The sequence below is a fragment of the Bacillus rossius genome, chromosome 3 (assembly GCF_032445375.1).
Source record: "Bacillus rossius redtenbacheri isolate Brsri chromosome 3, Brsri_v3, whole genome shotgun sequence".
NCBI classification, from domain to species: domain Eukaryota; kingdom Metazoa; phylum Arthropoda; class Insecta; order Phasmatodea; family Bacillidae; genus Bacillus; species Bacillus rossius.
In genome coordinates this window covers 5,822,576-5,845,197 of record NC_086332.1, presented here as the reverse complement: position 1 = coordinate 5,845,197, position 22,622 = coordinate 5,822,576, and the positions used below count along the sequence as shown (strand labels likewise).

The 22,622-nt window shown below is 36.5% G+C and overlaps 1 protein-coding gene across 1 annotated transcript in view; it reads right to left on the bottom strand.

The window, feature by feature from the left end:
• Nucleotides 1-19,697, bottom strand: part of LOC134531386 (uncharacterized) — a 485,737-nt gene extending 466,040 nt beyond the window's left edge. Inside the window, exon 1 of the mRNA XM_063367088.1 lies at nt 19,456-19,697. Within this exon, the coding sequence (XP_063223158.1) occupies nt 19,456-19,516 (61 nt within the window). The 5' untranslated portion in view covers nt 19,517-19,697. The remainder of the gene's footprint in view (nt 1-19,455) is intronic.
• Between the last annotated feature and the right edge of the window lie 2,925 nt (nt 19,698-22,622).

Sequence of the window (22,622 nt, the reverse complement as noted above, 5' to 3'; positions counted from 1 at the left end):
GCATCCAACGGTGCGGAATGGCCGATCGTCAAGTAATGGCAAGTAATGTACTGACTGCGGCCCGGGATATGTCGGAAGCGTTCGGCGCTATTCGGGATCGCTCGGAAATGACCAGCGCACTTCTCACTTCTTCAACATACTATGTAGTCGGTGGCAGGAAAATTTTGTTTTGGCCTGTGTTTGTTGAAAATTTTATGGTAAATATGTAGGGGTAACGGTATATGCGAAAAAAAAAATGCTAAAAATCCGAAAATACTTTCATTCTATGCTCTTTCACTTCCTCTTTTCAATAAACCCGGCGGAGATAAGAAATTACAAATACTTTAGGAGATATGGAATTTTTTTAATTTTGAACATGTAGAGCATAGAATAAAAGTATTTTTGGATTTTTAGCATTTTTTTTCGCATATACCGCGACTCTACATATTTACCAATTTTATCCCTGTGTTCTTGTAAAACAATATTTGCAGCCAATCACCACCATCTTACAGATTCATTTGCTCTAAAAAAAATTAGCGTTCAGCAAACTCAAGAGATGCCGTCCGATAATCCGGCACCTGCAAAGTCCCGAATGTGCCGGATTATCGGAAGTCTGCTGTACTATATATTTGAATTTGTATGCTTTCCTTAGAGGTGGGAAGTCAGTGCATGACCTATAGTTAGAGACCGGAAAAATTCGCGAATTCATTTCACGATATGCCAGAATCCAAACAACTGTACATTTATATTGCTTCTGTGATTGGCTTACAGTTTATCTGAAGGACCTTTAGCCAAAAAAAAAAACCTTCGACCAATAAAAGTATCGAATCGCAAGCGTCCCAGTTGACAGGTGTCACGAGTCAATAGCCAATGAGCAAGTGGCATTCGCCCGAGTGTGTAGAGGGTTGTGGAGTCTATCCTAGAGGTCATCGAAAGCGGGAATTTTTCCAGTCTCTATTAATAGGTACTTTAGTACGTAAATTTTCAAAACATGTGCATTTATAAAAACTTTCCAATAGTGAAAGATGGCAGGGTATTGTACTGACCAGAGCGCAGCCCGGCTGTAAGTATGGTACTTCGTGTGGCGCGACTCAAGTCCCTAGCGAGCTGTTTGTCTCTCTTGTGTCTGTGTTGGAGCTTGTCTGTGCTCGGGCGCTTGTTCGTGAACAATGGTCGCAAGTTCCGTGTCTACCCCTCCCCCCACCCCTCAGTTCCCGTGGGTACTCACCCAAAACCACGAACAACAGCATTCAAACTGCATTTTCGTCTTAAGGGTCTCTTAAGGTAATTAAATGCATTTTTAGACTTGTGTTCCAACTACATCATTCAGATAACACTTCAATTTACATAAAATAATATACTTAATGACCTTAGATTTAAAGTGCATTCGCGCAGTCATTGTAAAAATTCGTTTAGTTCTCTACATAAAACGTTTTCTTAATCTTTATACGTCGAAAAAGAACCTGCATTGAAACCTATTTATGATAATGAAATAATACTAGGTTGTTTAATTTTATAAAACATTATCCTAGAAATTATTCTTGAGACTCATTCGCTGTCATGTAAAAGAATTTTAACCATACCAACGTGCAAATAAAAAAAATGAGTTTTTAAATATTGTATTTTTTCAAGTGGAAATTAATGGGGGGAAAAAGTTATCTTTATTTCTCGAATGTCAAAATAGTTGCGAATTTTTATAATAATGTAATTTTTAATATTCACACGCATACTGCTTGTTTGAATTTCCGCACAGAAACTGTATTCACAAACTTCACTGTGGTGAAAAAAAATTTGTTGTATGTAAAGTCGGTTGACAGACGATAGTTTAACGTGACAACGTCATAATAAAACATTGATGAAATGATTGCATACTTTTATGAATAAAATTGAATCATTTTTATTTTAATAATAAAAGAATAAATACTTGAAATTATACTAGTAATCAGATTTTTAAAATGCAAGAATAATTAACCTTTATTGCCGAAATTGTTGTTGTAATAAGCAATGAAAACCACATTAAATTTTCACTTCACTTTATAAACAGTCGAGTGGAAGAGAGATGGATGCAGCGCAAGCGTACAATGAGCGTAACGGGACACAGCGTAACGTAACAATGTGCGTAATGGGACAATGTGCGTAACGGGACACTTGTTCGTGCGTGCAGCCGGCGTTCATCGATTTATTAGACGTTATCACGTCAAAAAAAAATCTAGGACCTGACGAGACAAAATGGCCGGAAAGATCATCTACCATTGCTGGATTGATGTTGAATTCAGGCTGTGCGACGGTTTTAAGGCGGGTGGGTTAGGCCGTGTGTGCACAGCCGGATGGACTTCGGCAGGCGAGCATCGCAGCCTGCTGCAGCCTGCAGCCTGCCGCAGCACAGGGGTGGGGTGTGTGTCTGTTCCCGTGTAACAAGGACGAGCCAGTGTTCGAGGCGCCTGCACGCGTGTCATTTATTTATTTATTTATTTATTGCCTTATTTTAAGTGGCGAAGTTAAGGCCTTGTCTTGCACTTAACCACATACATCTTTACTAACCAGGGACACATACCAAAAATTGTCACAAATGCATTTAAATAAAGACTGAATTAACATATAAATACGAATACGAAAATAATAATAAAAATTAGCATATACGATACACCTGAGCTACTTGAAGTATAACGTATTATAGGTAGAGACTGGAAAAATTCGCGCTTTCGATGACCTCTAGGATAGACTCCACAACCCTCTACATACTCAGGCAAATGCCACTTGCTCATTGACTATTGAATCGTGACACTTGTCAACTGGGACGCCTGCGATTCGATACTTTTTTGGTTTGAAGGTTTCCCATTGGCTAAAAGTCCTTCAGGTAAACTGTAAGCCAATCACAGAAGCAATATAAATGTACAGTTGTTTGGATTCTAGCATATCGTGAAATGAATCAGCGAATTTTTCCGGTCTCTAATTATAGGCATACTATAAAAAGGAATTTCTTTTATCTATCTAATGCTAAAGTTATAAAAATCACACGCATGTCTCTTGTTCATTTCACTACAAGCTCTCTGCGGTGTTTGCCTTCATAGTATGCAGTCACCGTGGGAGGTATCTTCTCCTGGGGTCTCGCAGTGTGCTGTAGCTGCAAGTGCTAATCGCTATGCATCAGGCCCAGCGTTTGTGGCTTCGCTTTGTGCAGTCCAGCGTTCCTCTGAGTTCGTCGTCTACCAGTGTCCGCTGTTCTGCTGCTCTACTTCTACTCTAGTGAGGTGGTAGTCGACGTGCCTGTTCTACGGGACAAATTCTACCACCAGCGCTCTTGAGGGAGACTTTCCGATGTGTGGTCGTCTGCTGCACACACACGAACTGTAAACATGCCTATACCCATGGAATTTCCATGCATTACTTGGGGCGTTGATCTGGTAACTTTCCGGAAATTTTTCTTCAGGGTCTTTTTTAGTTAAGCTTAGGTGAATTTCCATTTCGTTAAAACCTTTTGTACACTTCACGTCTTGTATTGAACCACGCGTCCCACTAGGGCGTAAAGCTATCAGGGCAAAGTTGCCGTATGCAAGTGTACAAGTTATGGGCGCGCAGCAGACATTTAATTCGGTGAAGATGAAAATTTCCTTCTGTTTCTAAATTTAAAAAAAAAATTATAAAAAATGTTAATTATTTTGATTTGAAAATAAAGAAAAAATTAATTTTTTAAAAAGAAACAATAATTATGTGATAAAGTAGTTACATATAGACTTTTAATTAGAAAAATTTTAATCTTGCAATCCACGCAGTTCTCATCGTAAATAGTTCGACATCACAAATGTTTCAAAAATACTATACAAAATGCATATTTTTTATTAAATTGTATTATAATTAAGCTTTAATTGCTAATTTTTAAAAGTCTGCAAGAAAAACAAATACAGTGTTTCACAAATTTATTAGATGGGCTTATAGGTTCAGAGCAAGCTTAAACTCGCATGTTCTTCCTTATGTGAAGATGATGTAAGCTTTGTCAGTCCGAAACTCAACCTCACGTCTAAGCTTTTCATCCCATCGTACAATCACAGCTATACGCTAGGTACTGCTAGACCACGACTGCAGGTGCAGTGTTTAATGAAGTGTATTTGAGTAGCGGCGCGCCACCATTAAGTTCCCCAATGCACTGCAACTTTCCTGGAAATGGCGCAATAAAGAGTCGTCTGGTGGTTAGAGAGGAACGGTCCCCACTGGATTAAAGCGAAATTCCAACGTTCCAGAGCAATTTTTCACTGTTTCAGAGTCAGGGTGCTTCTATGATACACAGCGAAAATAAATCATATCTGAAACAAACAAAAAAAAACTTTCCTTTGTGTTTATTACAACAACGGCACCTCCTGTTCCGATTTTTTTTTAAAAAAAAGCACTATCCCTGATTTACGGTCTGCTACATCCACCCAGTGGATGCAGTATTCTGTGAGAAGCAAATCATGGGACGTATGGCCTCTCGTTTCTCTTGAGCCGTTAGCGAGAACACCGTGACCGGGGTTGGGCAGAAACTATCCACACTCGTCGCAAAGCCGTTAGTATTTTTGTTCTGTTTATTTAAATTGTTCATTTAATTCATTTTAAAATCATTGGTCTGTATGAACTAAATGTTTATATGTAATCATACCTAGAAAAACTGCAGTAATTTTGATGAATTTTTTTTTAAATTATTTACTCAGTCTTTGCCTCAAAATATAATTTGCAGTGCACGTTACCTCACCTACGAGATCATATGCGACTTGGAGTTCGACGATTATACTTCCCTATACGCACCATGCATAGAAATGTTCACAGGGTGAAAAAAAAAGCTACTACACATAAATAAAAATTAGTTTGTATTGTGCTTTTAAATCATATACTTTAGTGATTGATATTGAATACTGGTCCATAATTTTTTTAAATATCTATTGTGAATATAAGTGAAATAAATTTTGTTTATAAACTTTTTCAAGTTTATTTTGAAAAGTATTTATATAAGTGAGGTTGTATTTCCATATGTATAATTTGTTTTCATTAATAAATAAAAAATGTATTGCATTATTATTTAGTGAATTATAACATTTAAACTATAACAAACATTCAGCATATATAGGACTCGATTATTTTATTTAATTAAATAATTAATTTTTTTACTTGTTTATATTCATATTGAATAGGTACTGAGTATCTACCTATTTTTTTAATTTGATTGAATTTATACTTTACCGACCGTATTTATAATATCACTCCAGTCCATTTATTATTTTATTTCTATTAATTATTTGCATGCAAAATTTAAGTTAGTTTTTTATCATACCAAATAAGTATTACTTCTAATGCGCGTACATAAATATATGCACCCATTACATATATATTTATTGGTTTTGCAGCATTTCGGATATAAGGTTTACTACAGTTTAGTTTGGGCCATTGATACTGATAATTTATTTCAGACGAATCAGGAAACAGATGATAAATAATTAAAGTCTTATTCTTACACAGTTTAGTGCATTAGAACACTTTTTGAAACAAAATGAAATCCAAGCCGTCAAAGGTGGAAACGACAGCCAGTTACTCACCCAATATCTGATCCTGCAAACCTCCCCCATTTTTCACTGAATAATAAAACGGGTTTTTAATAAAACCTTGTTTGAAACTGCAACCCTTCCTTGAATAACTGTTTTTTTTCTCCCCCCACCCCGCGCGACCGAGAGTAAATCACATTCCACATTCATGGAAGCGTCTCCGCGGATCTCTGAAACATGATTAGTTATCGGTGCGAGGTGGTTGAGCAGAAGGGAGGTGGGGGTTTGCCTGTTGGGAGTCGGGGAGGCGTGAAGGGAGGCGTATAAATCCGGCGTCGAAGAGACCGCAGGAAGTGAAAACATCGCCATTAATCATCGCAATGGGTTTGCGTGGCCCTTGGTGCGATTCCGCGAGACTTATTAGCTCCCCCTGCCCCCCTCTGCGGAGAGGGGGTAGGCGCCGACGCCTGGGGCGGCGTCCCGCGGCGTCTATGGGCGTCTCCCCCACCCCCAGGGGGCTTCCACCCCCTCCCACGCCCCTCCAGGGGGCCTCGCCCTCCCAGTCTCCTGCTCATGTCGTTATTGTCTCGTCAGAGCATCCCTCCGTGTGCTCGGAAACACTCAGGTACGAATAAGCAATAAGAACATCTCCTTCTACTATCTTTTGCTATCACTAGAGACCGGAAAAATTCGCGAATTCAATGACCTGTAGGATATACTCCATGATCCTCTACGCACGCGGGAAAATTACATCCGCTCATTGGCTACTGACTCGTGTCGCCTGTTAACTGGGACGCTAGTGATTCGATACTTCTTTTGTTAAAGGTTTTTCATTGGCCGAGTATCATTCAGATAAACTGTGGCCCAATCAGTGATGCAGTAAAAGGGCAAACGTTTTTGGATTCTAGACTATCACGAAATGAATCCGCGAACTTTTCAGGTCTCTAGCTATCACTTAATACTTGCAATACATTTTCTGTGTTTCGATCTATGGGAAATGAATGTAACTTTACTACTACATGATACATGCGATGGGGAATTTTGATTCTCAGACAATTTTCTTGGGCATACGCCATTTCAGTTTTCCATTGTTTTTTGTGAGAAAAAAAATCATAAATTCAAAAATAAGGCATGAAATGAAAACATAAACCCACAGGAAACAAGCTCAAATCAGCTGATGTCGGACAGATGAACCCCAACGGTAAACCTAAACAGGTGTTATGGACAACAAACAAAACGACGAATGTTTGATTGTGTTCATCTGTGCTGTCGTCCTTGTATTGTTCATTATACCTGTTTCTGTTCAACGTTGGGTTTATCTGTGTGACATCAGCTGATTTAGGCTTGTTTGTTGTTTCTTATTTTGCATTTATGTTTTTTTTTTATGATAAACAATGCAAAACTGCAATGGCGTATGTCCAATAAATTGTACTAAATCAAAACTTTACTATTAAGGTAACATTTTTTAAAATATAATTATGTTTATAAAAGTCTGGAATCAGTAAATAAATACAACATGGACGGTGAAGCCGAGTGCTAACGAGAACCGTGTACCGTTCAAGCACCTCATATGTCTCTATGTGAAACATAGCAGTTTTAAATCATGCGATTGTCATTAGCTACTAATAATCACTTTGGTATAGATTTGGCATAGTCAACTTTCTTATTCAAAATGTAACCTTATATAGAAATTACGTTTGCTATATTGAACCAAAGTGCTGTAGCAAGACATTTTACTCTAGCTGTAGTAGCTACAAGTGTTGGTAGGTAAAAAAATAAAAATAAATTTGTTTGAGTAAAATCAGTTAAGTATTTCTCTGTAGCAATAGCACTATAAAAACAATACTCGTAGTAATATTAATCTACAATTTAAGCGAAAAAAATTAATTTTGCAAGTTCACTAAAAATATTCAAATCAAAAGTCTCTATAAACTTTAAGCATAATCACATTTCTTCCTCTATCCAAATTAAAACAAATGTTATAGTTTTATACTTGATTTCTCTGTTGTTTTTTAACACACTATTCCTGTAGATTTATTTCTTGGTAATGTTTTTTTTTATTAGGTTTGTGATAATAATGAGTCAAGTTTTAAATAACATCAAAACAATGAAAACATGTTTCACCAAAGTGTCCATCAGTTTTCGAGATGTAAATGTGGACAAATAATTTTGTTTTAATAATATATTAAAATATATTTCGATGATGCAAACTATGCATAGATTATTATCGGAAAGCTTCAAGAAGCAGATTAAGTTTCAGTTAAATAAAATTGGTTGTCTGTAAAGTCGGTTTACGGGATAGTTTAACGTGACAACGTCATAACAAAACATTGATGAAATGATTGCCAACTTTTATGAATAAAATTGAATAATTTTTATTGAATTATCACTATTTTGTATGGATACAAAGAAGGAGTGAAATGAAATCTACAATTTAATTGATAAATTTACTTTTATTTGCACTCATTAATTCAAATATGTTTATTAAATTAACGAAAAGATTATTTTAACTATAACTTTTATACATGTTTGCTATTTAACTTCTTCCAATCTGTGTTATTCTGTTAAGGATAGGACGATGATAGGAAAAGTAGGAAACTAATGGGAGTGTTTCAAGGATGATGTGAAGGATAATGGCTTACCCAACACCAAGATGCAGTCAAAAATAATATATTTGCGCCACGGACTCTGCAGCAATGCTAGGAGGAACGAGTTAGCAAAGAACAATGTAAATGTTACATTGAAATTCATGAAAACAGTATTACGCCACGGACTCGGTCGCAATGCTAGGAGGTTCAGGTTAGCAGAGAGCAATATAAAATGAGCGTAACGGGACCAGCTAAACGGGACAATATGCGTAACGGGACACTTTTTCGTGTGTGCAGCCGGTGTTCATAGATTTATTAGACGTTGTCACGTCAAAAATTATTAATTTTATATTTAGTATTTGTAAATTATTTACTGTTATTGATCTGAATCTTATAAACAATTATTTATAAACAGAATCATTGTTTTGTTGTTATGATATTCGTCAATATATAATATGTCAATGACTTCTTTAGATTGGCCATTTACTGTGTAAGTTATATAGTGATTAAGTAATATCTTCACCTTTCACTACATATAATCAAAACCCGCCTGTTTTTTTTAAATTTATATACAAATGGTTTCACAAACTTTTGATTATATATTAGATTTTTTACAAATATTAAATATTTATTTTAAAGAATTCTAAATTTTACAAGGATTTCTGAAAGTGGAATGACGAGAAAATTATTTTTTTGCACTGCTTAAAGAATATAATTTTTCTGTAGAAAAATATCGTTTAAAACCTTAAGTGAGTATTTGTTAGTAAAGTTTGTACTTTCAACCTTCTGTAACTCAATTCTCGTGCGTCAGATTTTCTAAAGGTCTTCGTTTCATACCTTGTGTTCTCTGTAGATAACCCGATCTGGGCAAGTGTTTATCTAGAGAGACATATTACTTCACTATTGCATCAATATTTACTGTGATTTTTTATAAATTTAAAGGAAAACCTAGTTATAAGATCTAAATAAAATCATTCATCATAATATAAAAAATTGGTTGTCTGTAAAGTCGGTTTACGGATGATAGCTTAACGTGACTACGTCATAACAAAACATTGATGAAATGATTGATCCAGAAGAAAAGGAAATATCATATTCGGCCTGAGACTGAGCCGTAATAGGCTTTTGCAACCAAACCATTTAGGCATTAAAAATATTATATTCTTTGAGAAAGAATTTTTTTTTTAATATGAATCATTTTTATTTAATTATCACTATATTGTATGGATACAAAGGAGTGAAATGAAATGTACAATTCAAGTAATAAATTTACCTTTTTTGCATTCATTAATTCAAATATATTTATTACTATTGAAATGTTGCGTGCGCCGTATTTATTTTTCAAGTACAAAAAAAATTTAGCACCTGCCAGGATTCGAATAGACGCTGACCGCACTGCCACGAGGCCATACTAAAATTAGTAGTTTCAAATGATATATAAATATTTATAAACTTTTTTTCAGGGTAGGAGAATAATATTATTTCGTTTTTATAACATGATTTGATAACAAATACGCATCCCAAATACACCAAACTTATTTATAATGTGTTACAATATTTTTTAAAACATTGTGCAGAAGATCCCGGGTGTAATTTGAATTATTATGTGTAACTGTAAAACACCATTGTTGGTTCAAAACGTATTTGAATATTTAACATTACTTTTAAATAACCGTACCGATTGTGCTGAAAATCGGTGGACGATCGTTAAATTACATAATAATAATAATTAAAACGATGAAAATATGTTTGAAAAGTCAAATCGATGGTTGCTCAAATCGAGTGGAAGAGAGATGCCACGCATGCGTACAATGAGCAAACAGGACACATCCGTAGTGGGACATCCGCAGTGGAACACTTTTTCGTGCGTGCAGCCGGCGTTCATCGATTTATTAGACGTTGTCACGTCAAAAATAGGCAACGCAGAATGAATTCTGTTTTCATGCGCTAGTATAACATTGTCATTGCTCTATGCTAACCTGTTCCTCCTAGCATTTCTGCCGAGTACGCGGCGTATGGCGGCATAGCGTCATGTTTTGACGAGGCCAATAGTTTCAGCATTTTTCAGTGATAAAGTAGCGATCCGTCGCCGCGTAAATCTGTTCAGTATAATTCAAGTTATTGGCCTCTACTTGCAAATATGAATATTCCAACCTCTGTTGTGTCAATTATCCAGCGCTAATGATGGGATTAAATTGATCGCGAATATATGTTAGCGCACATTTGAATTGTAGCATGCTAATGTCGTGAACTCTATTCAATTGAGCACCTTCATAGGAATCGCATTGCCAATATGGTTGCCATGCTGGTGTATAACTATTGAATCGAATCCACAGCAAGGAAGATTATTGAATGACCACTGACAATTAACACGCAATGTACTTTGAAAACAGGTTCTTCATTTAAAATATTTTTCTCACATATTTTTATCGTATCATAATTATCTGACATAATTTTCATTTGTACAGTACTAAAATAAATTAGATTTTATAATAAAATTTTCGTGAATATTAAAGTGTTTGTTATATTCCTTATTTTTCAATGAGATCTTTAGGTGACTTACAACTAATTAGTATCTAATAAATGGGTACCGTACCGGGTTTAACTGGTGATTTTTAATAGATATTCAAGAACACTTTGCCCTTTGTGCAAAGCTACTTCACGTTGGGCCCTAACTTCTAGCCACGCGACTCTAGCAACGCGACTTCTAGCCACGCGAGCTTGCTGTGCGCCATCATGCCGTGACGGGAGGTAGTTCCGAGCCAAAACGTCGCTAATTCGTCATAATAGCGGCAGTTCCGCGCGCCATTGATCGCCACCGCATGACTGGCTCTGTCGCCACGCGCGCTACTCCGAGAAGGCGAAAGAAATTCACGTTTAAAATTTCCCTTGGCATCGACAGCTCTGTGAGAGATGCGAGGAGAATCGTAGAATGCGAAACGTAGTGCAGTGTTTTTTATATCCACGATAAATTACATTATAATGTTATTTACGACAAAATAATTTCAATGTGAATGACAAAATATATTTTCACAGACGAGTTTTAAACTTTCATCAATAATTATTTCACTCTAATCTTGGCCAAATATGTTTGATACTGTGTGTAGTTTACATGACGAGCTAATCAGGACTCTATAAAATAATATACTCATGAGTTATAAGTGTAATACTAAACTCAATTATTTCCTAATAAACCTGGTATGCTGTGCAAGACAATCACACCATATGTATTCTAGAGTGACTACTGCAATATCTGGCGGGGAAATATGTGAATGCGGCAATTTGGACTTAACCACCACCCGGATGGATATTGGTTTCAAATAAAGGTTGCTAGAGCCTGTTGTTCTATTCAAACTTAAAGTTATATGAATAACTAACATTCTTAGTTTTTAACAACATAACTATAAATATGCATAACCAATTTCAGTTTTAAACTGTTTTAATACCGCAGAACAATACTTATAATAAACTTAGGCAGAGTTTGTACTTACAACTGCAAATAGAAACCGCATTTTTTTTACATTATATGAAGGTCACAATATATTAACAAGATCTGTTGGACAAACATACTTCGTTTTATTTACGTATCATTCATAAAAACTCTTTATTTTTTATAAAAATATATATATTCAGTAACTTAAAGTTTGGAAAAGTTATAAAAACTAATTAAACTAACCTTTATAAATACTTAAATGAATGGCATATAAAATGATTTTGGAGTACATGATTAAAAGTTTGGATAACGAACGCAAAACGGAACGCAAAATGTCAACACTTTCTTGCGTCTTCTGCATAGTTATTAAAACTGTTATTTATAATTTTTATTACGCACTATTGCGTTTAGCATTTATTACGTTACTGCATGGCGTGGGAGGCTCATAAATTAGTGCAACATAGAAAAGCAAGTATCACAAACTTTCGCGCAATAGTCACAAGAAAACTTTGTGCCAACTTATAACATGTTGGCTTGCAATGTAATTAGTGAAACTTTTACGGTTGTTTCTCATGATGCCCCACTGCGACTGCTTCAAAGGAAGACAAATTCTTTCCAGAGCATCTTGCACGTTGTTTAGGTGTAACACCCGTTAATTAAATTTTCCGTCGTCTTAAGCGGTGGATCTCATTCCGCGCGAATTCTAAGTCGGTTTCATTGCGGTTTCCCGTAGTGAGGTAATGAGATTTAAAATGGAACATGAACAACTCCTGAATGTTTAAAAGGAAGCAGTGCTGCCCCCCCCCCTTTAACCCCCCCCCCCTTCCCAACGACGCAAACGCAGCAGTATATCATCTGCAGCTACGCCAGAAGCAAACATTAACGTGAAGACCAGCTGGAACGAAACATGGGTAATTCTATGTAGTCTACATTAAAACAAACACTTTATGACAGCATGCCAGTAGCGATTCAAGTAGACGCATAGTTCACTTTACTCTCTGGAGGAAAGCGAGTGGCTAGTTAAGGGTAAAAGTGACTACGCTAAGCTACAGTTCTTCACAGCGACTGATTCGCAGACGACATCGTTGTAAGTTTCACTCGATTTAAGGTGCCCGCCTAGTAACAGGAGTGTCTGTGTAGGTGATGCGAGATGATAAGCGCGACACACGCTGGTGTTTCTAGTGTGATGTCGCCTCTAAGAGCAAGGCTCTGAACTGGAGCGCTGTCTTCTCGTCGTGCACAGGCTAACTATGAGATTTGAGCGGCGACAGTAACACTATAATGGGGGAGAAATGAAGATAAAGGCATGATGCAAGCCCTTAAAATGATTTTGAGAATTTGGATCAGTTGTTTTGTGCTTAAACATTACTCTGAAAAATACTGTTTCAAACATTTTAACTCTTCTAAAAATACTAATCGGTTCTCAGTGAATTCTTAAATGCTTTTTTCTTGAACAGAGCCCGCTAGGATTTCATGAGTAGTTTCGAAATGGCGTTGTTCTTCCTGAAGCTCTGCGCACCGTGTGTGCCCGGGTAAGCAGGGGCCTTAAGCACACATCAGGTCGGTTATTTCATTTTCATGTCATTTTTTTTATTTAATGGCTATAACTGTTAATTTACTCACGTTAACTCTCTTGCATCAAATGTTTCTTAATTAATGTTTCGACCGTATATTTACTACAAGTTATCTGCGACTTAAAAAAAAAATTACATGCAATTAGTTAAAAAATAATTAACACTTGTTAACTAAATTTGTGGCAAAAACTTAAAGCAATGCAATACAGATTTACGCCTGACATGTCAGTAATTTCAAGAAGGTTTGATGATAAAATTGGCGTGAGTGAGAGAGAGAGTCCGGGCCTTGTGAACTCGAAGGCGATGTGAAATATTAGTGCGATGACCGTGTCTGCCACAGCAACGCCGCTGGGGGCTGGTAAATTAAAAAAAATTTCCACGCAACGGGCGACAACAGGATTTGCATGCATAGCTCATTTTCACGCCACTTCCAGTGCTTCCCCCCCCCCCTGCTGTGCCCCGGGCCGGGAGTTAGGGGACACTGCGGATTCAATTGGCTGTATCGGCGCTCGCGAAATGCTCCCTCGATGCCATAAACCCCGTCCCCCCTGTGACGTCGGCTAATGAACCAATGGCGGCTCCCGTCGCACGAGGCGAGGGATCGCTGTTTCGACCCCGGATGTCCCGTGACGTGTGTCACGTGACATGGGGAAGGAAATGTTCGGCGCGCTTCGTCCGCAGGGAAGAACCACTAGTTCGCACCACGGGACGACACTCCAGCGCGCCTGCGAGCGTGCAGGTAATATTACACGTGAATGTTACTTTTTTAAAATTAAAACTATAATAATAATTTATTTATTTCCCATTTTTTTACACTTTGTTAACAATACCTACATTCACTTAATTAACCAGGAAATTTAGCACTCACGAAAGAAAGCTTGTATGTGAGTGAATCCAGTCACTTTAAATTACATGCGGTATTTTGACGATTATAAACATTTGTAAATGTATAATAACTGAGAAAGAAATATATAAAATATAACCTAAGAAACTTTACATTAGTTATATAAAGATTAAAGTTACAATGAGCAATTTATTAAAATTCAATATTATGTATAAACAAAAAAAGTATAAATTATATCAATGTTACATGAATAATTGAAAAGATAATTAAATAAAAATCAGTATTTAAGCAAAGTACAGGTACAAAGTTATAACAATATATAAACTTACTTAAATACTAATACTTTAAGGAGCGCTCATGCTAATTCACAAAAATCCTGTCGAATGAACCCAATTATTTTTAATTTTGGCTCTTCTTTTTAACAATTGTATTTGGTAGAATCATTTTTAAACTTCTATTACATAATTTTAAATACAGGTAAATATTTTATAAATGAAAACTTACATATTTTATTTGGCAATAGGGAAGACATTTTTTTTCGTTTTAGTTATTAATGTATGTGAGCTTTGAAATGAATGTTTCATTATTTATAATTCTGAAAATAATACACTAAAAATTTAATTATCTCTCAAAAATATACTTCACAAATACATTTGGCTTTAAAGAAGTCCAATACAGAAGCTAATTTCTTCAATTTATAAAACAAGGTTTCTTTTTATCGTTTTAAATACACACAGTTTTGAAATACATCATTGAGTATTTTATTTTTTCACTTTATTTTAATAATTTTAATATTCAATTTTGTCACTAAGGAAATTGTTTAGTCATGAAACCAACCACCTGATTACACTTTTTAATATCTTAACCTGTCTCAACTTTTATAATGTGCAAAACACACTAGTTTCTTACATAATTATATTTCTTTGCAAAACTATTGTCTAAGTAAATAACACAAAATTAATAATAGTTTTCTTTTAATATTAAAATTATTTTAAATTAATTTCAAAAATTTATTATGATTTAATTTTTTTAAACTTGGTATTGTGTAACGTCAGGAGTAAATATATTTTTTTTCTGTAAAATGTTAATTATTATTATAATTTTAAAAATTCGCTGCAAACCTTAATGATATTTTCCAATGAAAATTAAAAAAATATTGTATAAGGAATAAATGCGCATGTGGTAAGGGTAAACCAGACCATAGAAAGATTTAGTTTGACTGAATGCAAATTGTTACTAGTTCGGTACCACTGTGTAACTGACCAAGTACTTGTAAATCATTAAACTTATCAGATAGTTTAAAAACGATTTTTTTTAATTATACGTTTAGACATAAAACCAATTCTTCTAATTAACATCCAAATTGACAATGTAATATCTTAAGTTAACATTAAAGCAATTTCAACCATAAATGTAATTGGAGATGGCTTTTAAAAGTGTTTGCATAAGCGTCGATTCTGCGGACTACATTCTCGTCGATTATGTAAGTTTCGCTGTCAGCCATTGAATAAACGTCTCTATGCGCTACTGCGAATCAGTCATGGTGATCGCTGTATGTTGCAAAACCAGATGAATTGTCAGCGAGCCAAAATTACAGGTTCCTTTGTCTTGACATCTTGTTATGTGTGTAGTTAAAGAATCTGTGTTACCTTGAATTGACATGTCTGGTTTGTTTCAGTGATGCGGGATGATAAGGGCGGTGCTCGCTGGTGCATATAGCGTGGTATCGCCTCTAAGCGCATGGCTGTGGACCGTAACGCAGTCTTTTCATCGTGCATAGGGCCACTGCCAGATTTGAGAGATGACCATAATATTATATAGCAGAGAAATAATAATAAATGTTTATTGCAAGTCCCTTGAGTACTTTTAATAAACATTAGCGGAGGTTTCATTCAAAAATAATTTTCTGAAAAATACACTTTTTACCCATATTCGCTCTCCGTTTAAAAATTAGATTCTGAAACATAACTTATCCCCATGTTAAAATATTCACCTTCAATCTACGATGAAAGCTGGCGGTGATGTTCGTAGCTACGGAATGTCACAAAATTTTATTGCAAATTATTCGCAATAAAATTTAGGTTTTTTTATAAGTATTAATAATAGATATGAGCTACCAAGAAAACCCACAATCACACTCGCAATCACACATACTTACTGTAAATCTCAGAAAAGGTTGGCTGTCAATACGTTTTAAGCTCTCTTAGCCATTTCTGCCAAGGTAGTATTTTCATTTGCACACAAGTGAAATAAGTTCTTCGTTTATTTCCTTTGCCATTTTCGTTGTTATACGTTAAAGAAAATGAAAATATAGATTCACCAATTCTCAATATTCGAATTGACTCTTGCTAAGAGGAAAATATTGAGGGATATTTATAAATAATTCTTACGGTTTAACCAAATGACCGAGGTAGGTAGCGCTATTAAACTCACAATAAAACCCTGGTAAAATCATCGTAATTTTTGTTTTCAAGTGTTTGCTGAAACTACTTCAAGCACATGTTTGGATGAGTTATTACCTAAGACCAGTGTCAATTTTTTCCTTTAACATCCCTGATTTGTATTTTTTGAAGAGTCCGTGTCTATTGAATTCTGTTTGACATGACATAAAGCCCATAAATCAAGTTGTCAGTTTTCATCGTATATGCTTAGATTTTCATAGCTTCGTTTAGAAAACGCCCCGTGAGTGGTTTTCTAACGTCACGGAAATGAATCCTTTTTAATGCTTAAGCAATCTAAAACAGCTATATAAAATAAAAATTTCGTGTTACTTTTCTTTTTAAATAAAATTACATGCGATAACTATATGTATTATTTTAGTAATCAACATATTCACATACGAAAATCAAATTGGTTTTATAATTTTTGTAAACATATTTCCTAAATGACAAGATTATAAACTACCACGGAGTCACTATTCAATATTTTCAGTAACGGCTACTACGAAAATAAATATTATATTTTTTGTATTGTCTCTGTAAAAAAAATATAATTTTAGGAAAATTTTAATTGTAATCAATCATATAGTACCTCTTTATTTTCTAGTAAGTTATTTAAAACTAGTAATTTTTGTGACGATTTTGTCAGTTTTCTTAATCTTTATAAAATATTCATGTGTTAGTTACCAACAAGTTTAAGATTCACAGCTTAGTTTATTCTAAATTCACCCAATCAATTACAAAACGTTTATAAACTCATTCCGATGGTGCATATTTTTTCGCCAATAAGTTGTTATACATGCCTGAACAAAATATATTTGTTTTATAATGATTTATAGATATGCATACGAACAGGCAGTATACCAGAATGATGGAAAAATTAATCAAACTTATAGGGCACTCGAAACATTTGCGAAATAAGTTATGTGGAATTTAACTACATGGTACGTACTTTAGCACAATTTTTAGCCATATTAATTATGTTTCATAAAGCATTATGCTGGTTGTTAATATTATTAACATTAATAATTAATAATTACAAGTGTAAAATGAGGCAGTTTTTATAAAATAAACATCCACACGCCTAGCATGAAAATTACTTTTAGGTATCGTAACACTATGCCCTGATAAAAAGTTACATTTCAAATAGATTTTTATATTTTGCGCTAGCACTATATATTCAAACTGATTTTTCAGAGCGAATATTACCTTTAGTAATTTAGCAAGTCTGTAAGCTGATTTAGTATACTTTAACTCAGTTTTATTTAGGTATCAGTTCTTAAAATATTTCAGGTGAGTTCCGAACTTTTATAGAAAAAAATGATTTCAAAGAATTTAAAAAAAAAAAAGTGTTGCTTCTCCTATTGTTCGATGCTTTGTTAAAATTTTGAATATTTATTTAGATAAATGTTGCATTCAAAGCCAAATTCCAGTTTATTGGGCATTTGAGATTACAAGTTGTCGTGGCTATTGTCGGATAAGCTCCCTTGGCTTTAGAGCCAATTACTACGTACAATGCGCGGCTCGACATTTCGAACCAGTTACATTTTATAGCAATCCCTGAAGTTCCCACGGACAGCAATAATTTTAGAACTTAAAGGAGGCAGAATTTCGCGTAAACTGCGAAGAAGAAAATAATTGTTAATCTTCTAGTAGCAAAAGCGACCAATGATTGAACTCGTGTGGCTTCCATGAAGAGAGAACTAACTGTGTGATTAGCTTCACGCCTCGCGAACACACCATTACGAGGTTTCCTCGATTGCAGGTATCTCTGACGGGAGGCTGTGCCAGTTTTAACTCTGGTATGGCGTGACCAGATACCCGCGCACAAACCTGCAAGCTTAATGACGTGTCAGTCCGCGTCTAACTTCCCCGAGCTCAGCTCGTGGTTAGTCAACTAGTAACTGGCTCACTCTCTTGCTAACTTGTTTCGGACCCCGGGGAGTGTACCAGACAGAAGTTTAACACCGACTCAGATCTCTCCATAACGTGGATAGCCAGCACTGCTTCAATAACACAACCAGGTGAACGTACACATATAAAGTTCTCTACACACATCACGAAATTATGTCAAGCAAATGATGACAAAATATATTATATTAGCAATTAAGTATTCTAATCCAATAAAATATTGTATACAGTGATCCAGTATCAACTATCAAAATTGAAGAAACAACGAATTCTAAACTACAAGCATGCTCATCGACAACCATCTTGCGGACAGGGTTTAAGGAGATGCGGTAGAACAACGCGCCAAGGTCATGCGTGTCTGTTCCCGGCGGAACAGTTGGCAGACGGGCAAGGAGTGACCGGTGACCAGGAGCGACATGGGGACAAGGAACGACATGGGGACAAGGAGCTACATGGGGACAAGGAGCGGTATGGGGACAAGGAGCGACATGGGGACAAGGAGAGACCGGTGACAAGGAGAGACCGGTGACAAGGAGAGACCGGGAACAAGGAGAAACCGGTGACAAGGAGATACATGGGGCCAAGGAGCGACATGGGGACAAGGAGTGACATGGGGCCAAGGAGCGACATGGTACAAGGAGCGACTGGGACAAGGAGCGACATGGGTACAAGGAGCTACATGGGTACAAGGAGCTACATGGGTACAAGGAGTGACATGGGGACAAGAAGCGACTGGCGACAAGGAGCGACATGGGGACAAGGAGCTACATGGGGACAAGGAGCTACATGGGGACAAGGAGCGGTATGGGGACAAGGAGCGACATGGGGACAAGGAGTGACCGGGGACAAGGAGTGACCAGGGACAAGGAGCGACATGGGGACAAGGAGCGACATGGGGACAAGGAGTGACCGGGGACAAGGAGTGACCAGGGACAAGGAGCGACATGGGGACAAGGAGCGACCAGGGACAAGGAGTGACATGGGGACAAGGAGTGACATGGGGACAAGGAGTGACATGGGGACAAGGAGCGACCAGGGACAAGGAGCGACATGGTGACAAGGAGAGACATGGGGACAAGGAGCAACATGGGGACAAGGAGCGACATGGGGACAAGGAGCGACATGGGGACGAGGAGCGACATGGGGACAAGTCAAGGGGGCGGAGCGCGGGGACTCACCGGAGCCGGCGGCGGGACGCAGCGCGCCCAGAGCGAGCAGCAGCGCGGCCAGACCCCGCATGGCGCCTCTGGAGCTCTTCCTGGCCCAGGCGCGGCTACATGGGCACTAGCACCGCCAGTCCTGCTGTGGCACTACTTCACAACTGGTCTCAGTTCTCCATTACTCCTGGGAGGCGCACTACTCGCGGCGCGCACAGCTCACTACTGGCGCTACTGACGCCTGCACCGGCCGGGGCGCTACTGGAGGCTGGCTCGGACCGCTGCCTCCCCTCTCCTCCTGCTCCGCCCCCTGGCGCCTGCGCGCCACGCAACACGCGCGGCGCGAGAGTGTGCCGGGTGGCGGAGTTGCGCCGGAGATACACTTACACAATCGCCAGACCAGCACTCGCAATCTGTTCCTTTAACTGCAGGGCGCACACCTTGCTCCACTTAACGCTTTCTCACTTTACCTGATTTTGTTGACAATATTATTTTTTTTGTATTTCTATTACTTGTGTTTTTTCTACTCGAAGCTTACAAATTACAAAATCAAAATTACTAAATCACCACCATACTAGATTAGCATTGTTATAGCGTTGAATACATATAAATCATTTAAACACCACAGCCTGATTGTCTTCAGTTATTTCTTTGCGTAGTTTGTCACTGACGACTTACGTTTCGGGAACATTGTAGGCACCATCTTCAGGCTACTAACAGCTTTTTTTATAAGTAGTCGCCCTTTGAATATGCAAGTTTAATGTGCGGTGAATCCTGGAAAAGCTACTTCCCTGCGCTGCTGTAGTCCAGAATATTACAACGAACTGAACTGGCCTTTCAACTGGTGTAAAAAAGATTTTGTATTGAGTCTTAAAAGATTATTCGTAAAGGAAGAACGGTATTATTTTAAAATGCAGTAGATGTTTTCATAAAATTAAAATTATTAGGTATCCTCATTTTGATCATTTAAGGCCTATTTTTATCTAACAGTCTAGCAATCGCCAATTTATTTAGGATGATAAAAATTGGTTTTTATCAATATTATTTTACATGTGTATTGAAGTCGAGTTGTACTTTGTTACCGCCAGTGCAAAATGTACCTGAGCAAGCGATATCCACGCGGTCCAATAGGAGGATTTGCCAAATACGTACAAATATCCAAATACGAACTTAAAGCACAACAAACCTTAGATAAGATCTTTTATAAAGCCCCAAAGGAAAAAAAATCGAATGGTGTTATGTCAGGTGAACGTGGAGGCCAGTGAAAAAAAAATTCTGTATTCTCGACCAATACGACCAATAAAACGGTCAAGGACTTCGATGTTCAACCACTGTCGTACAAAGATATTCCAGTGGGGATGTACTCCATCCTGCTGCCTAACAAACTTTACAGATTTACTCTTGGCAAATTGAAGAACAAAAAACGCTTTAAGCTCAGGAGTCGCCATTTTGCGTAGGTAGCGCTGCAAGTGAGAAAACAACAAAAACGTTCCTCACGCATACGCTTATCTAAAACTGTTTGAGTTACTCTTCAATTGTGATCGTCTATTCATTTATATGGAAAATAATTTTTTATATAAAACTGTATTAAGTGTATTTATGTACATATTAAATCTCTTCTTCTAAGCAATTAGTCGTCAAGTAGTTAAATTATCATTATGAAGCTAACACTTTGGATTTAAACCTCACGTCCAAGATATTTTTTTTTTTTTGCAAGTTGTTACAGGCCCACCTAACAGGTAGCGTCACATGTCGAGAAAAACGTGGTTTCAGTTTCCACTGTTAGAAATTACTTCTATACATATCTCCCTTGTTCTATGATCTTTATCATCCCTTATTGTCCTGTGCTTCGAACTCAACTCCTCTTTTAATTATTATAAAAATGCTATTTCAATTAGGCTAGCCCACCGAGAGATAACTGTGCTGAGAGAAAGTCATAATGTCACTACTGCTACCTAGAAAGCTTTTGTAAGGCGCAATTTATTCATGAATGTGTGGTTAATGAAGATTTATATAAAAAGGAATACCATCAAAGTATGGACAATTTCATAGTGATGTAACTTGTAAACTATGATGAAATATTACTGTTAGTGACGGGTCGCTTGCTCTCTACATTTACCTTTTTTTAATTAATAATAATTTAAATGTTTATAATTAAATCTTTACTAAAAATATTTTCAAATTAATAATGAAAACATATTGTACGCATGCTTAATGCTTACAATATGATTCGTTTATATTATATAATTTGAATTTTTATAGTATTCGTCACTATTTGTGTGTGCAGGTGAAATACGGTACACCAAATTTTACTACATGAATAGTATCATGAACTAATTTTTGTCCATTTGTGTATATATTTTGCTTTTTTGAGCGCCGGGACGAATTGTATTAAAATTATAATTATTATAATTTTCTAAAACCTAAAGTTGGAGTTTTATTTTTTGTACTCACCACTAAGTATTATTTTGAAGAATTTTGTGATACGATTAAGCCTGTTATTACTTATTTTATTTTTAGTCCATTTTTGAAAACTTTTAGTGCATTTAAATAAAATATTTTTAAACTATCCGTACAAATTTACACGCCTGTGAAAGCTAAGTGTTTCGGCTTCAATTCTATGCTGTGGCCAACAAATATTAAGCAATATACATTCCACACTACTAAAATTTTAGTCATATAATTTAAACTTTATCACATAAAATTGTTTTATTGGAATATTTACAAGCCAACCATTCGTTGAACGCGTAAATATATCTTTAAAAGCGGCTGATAGGTATTTCATAATAAAGCGAGTAGGCGGTGTATTACGAACAGAGCACTGTTCCAAAGAGGTCTGAATGTTCTCTCTCCTCGCTGGAAACCGTGCGAATTAGCCCACGAGTTCGGAAACTTCCCTTCTCTGTGCCCCGGGGGTATAATCTCGTTAAAAACCTGTTAGAATTTTCCGTGGTGGACCTAATTTCCCCTTTAAGGCCAGCGATGCCAACATTTCTGCCTCTATTTATAGAGGCACGACCAGCCAAAAAATTGCTAGTACATTTTAAAATAAAACAAAAAAAACGTTCAGTTCCAAAAGTTACAAATTTACATCCAGGGTTATTTCAAGGAAAACCTACAATAAGATAATGTTATTATTATGTAGCGAAAAACAAATTTTCATTAAGATGCATGTATACATAATTACG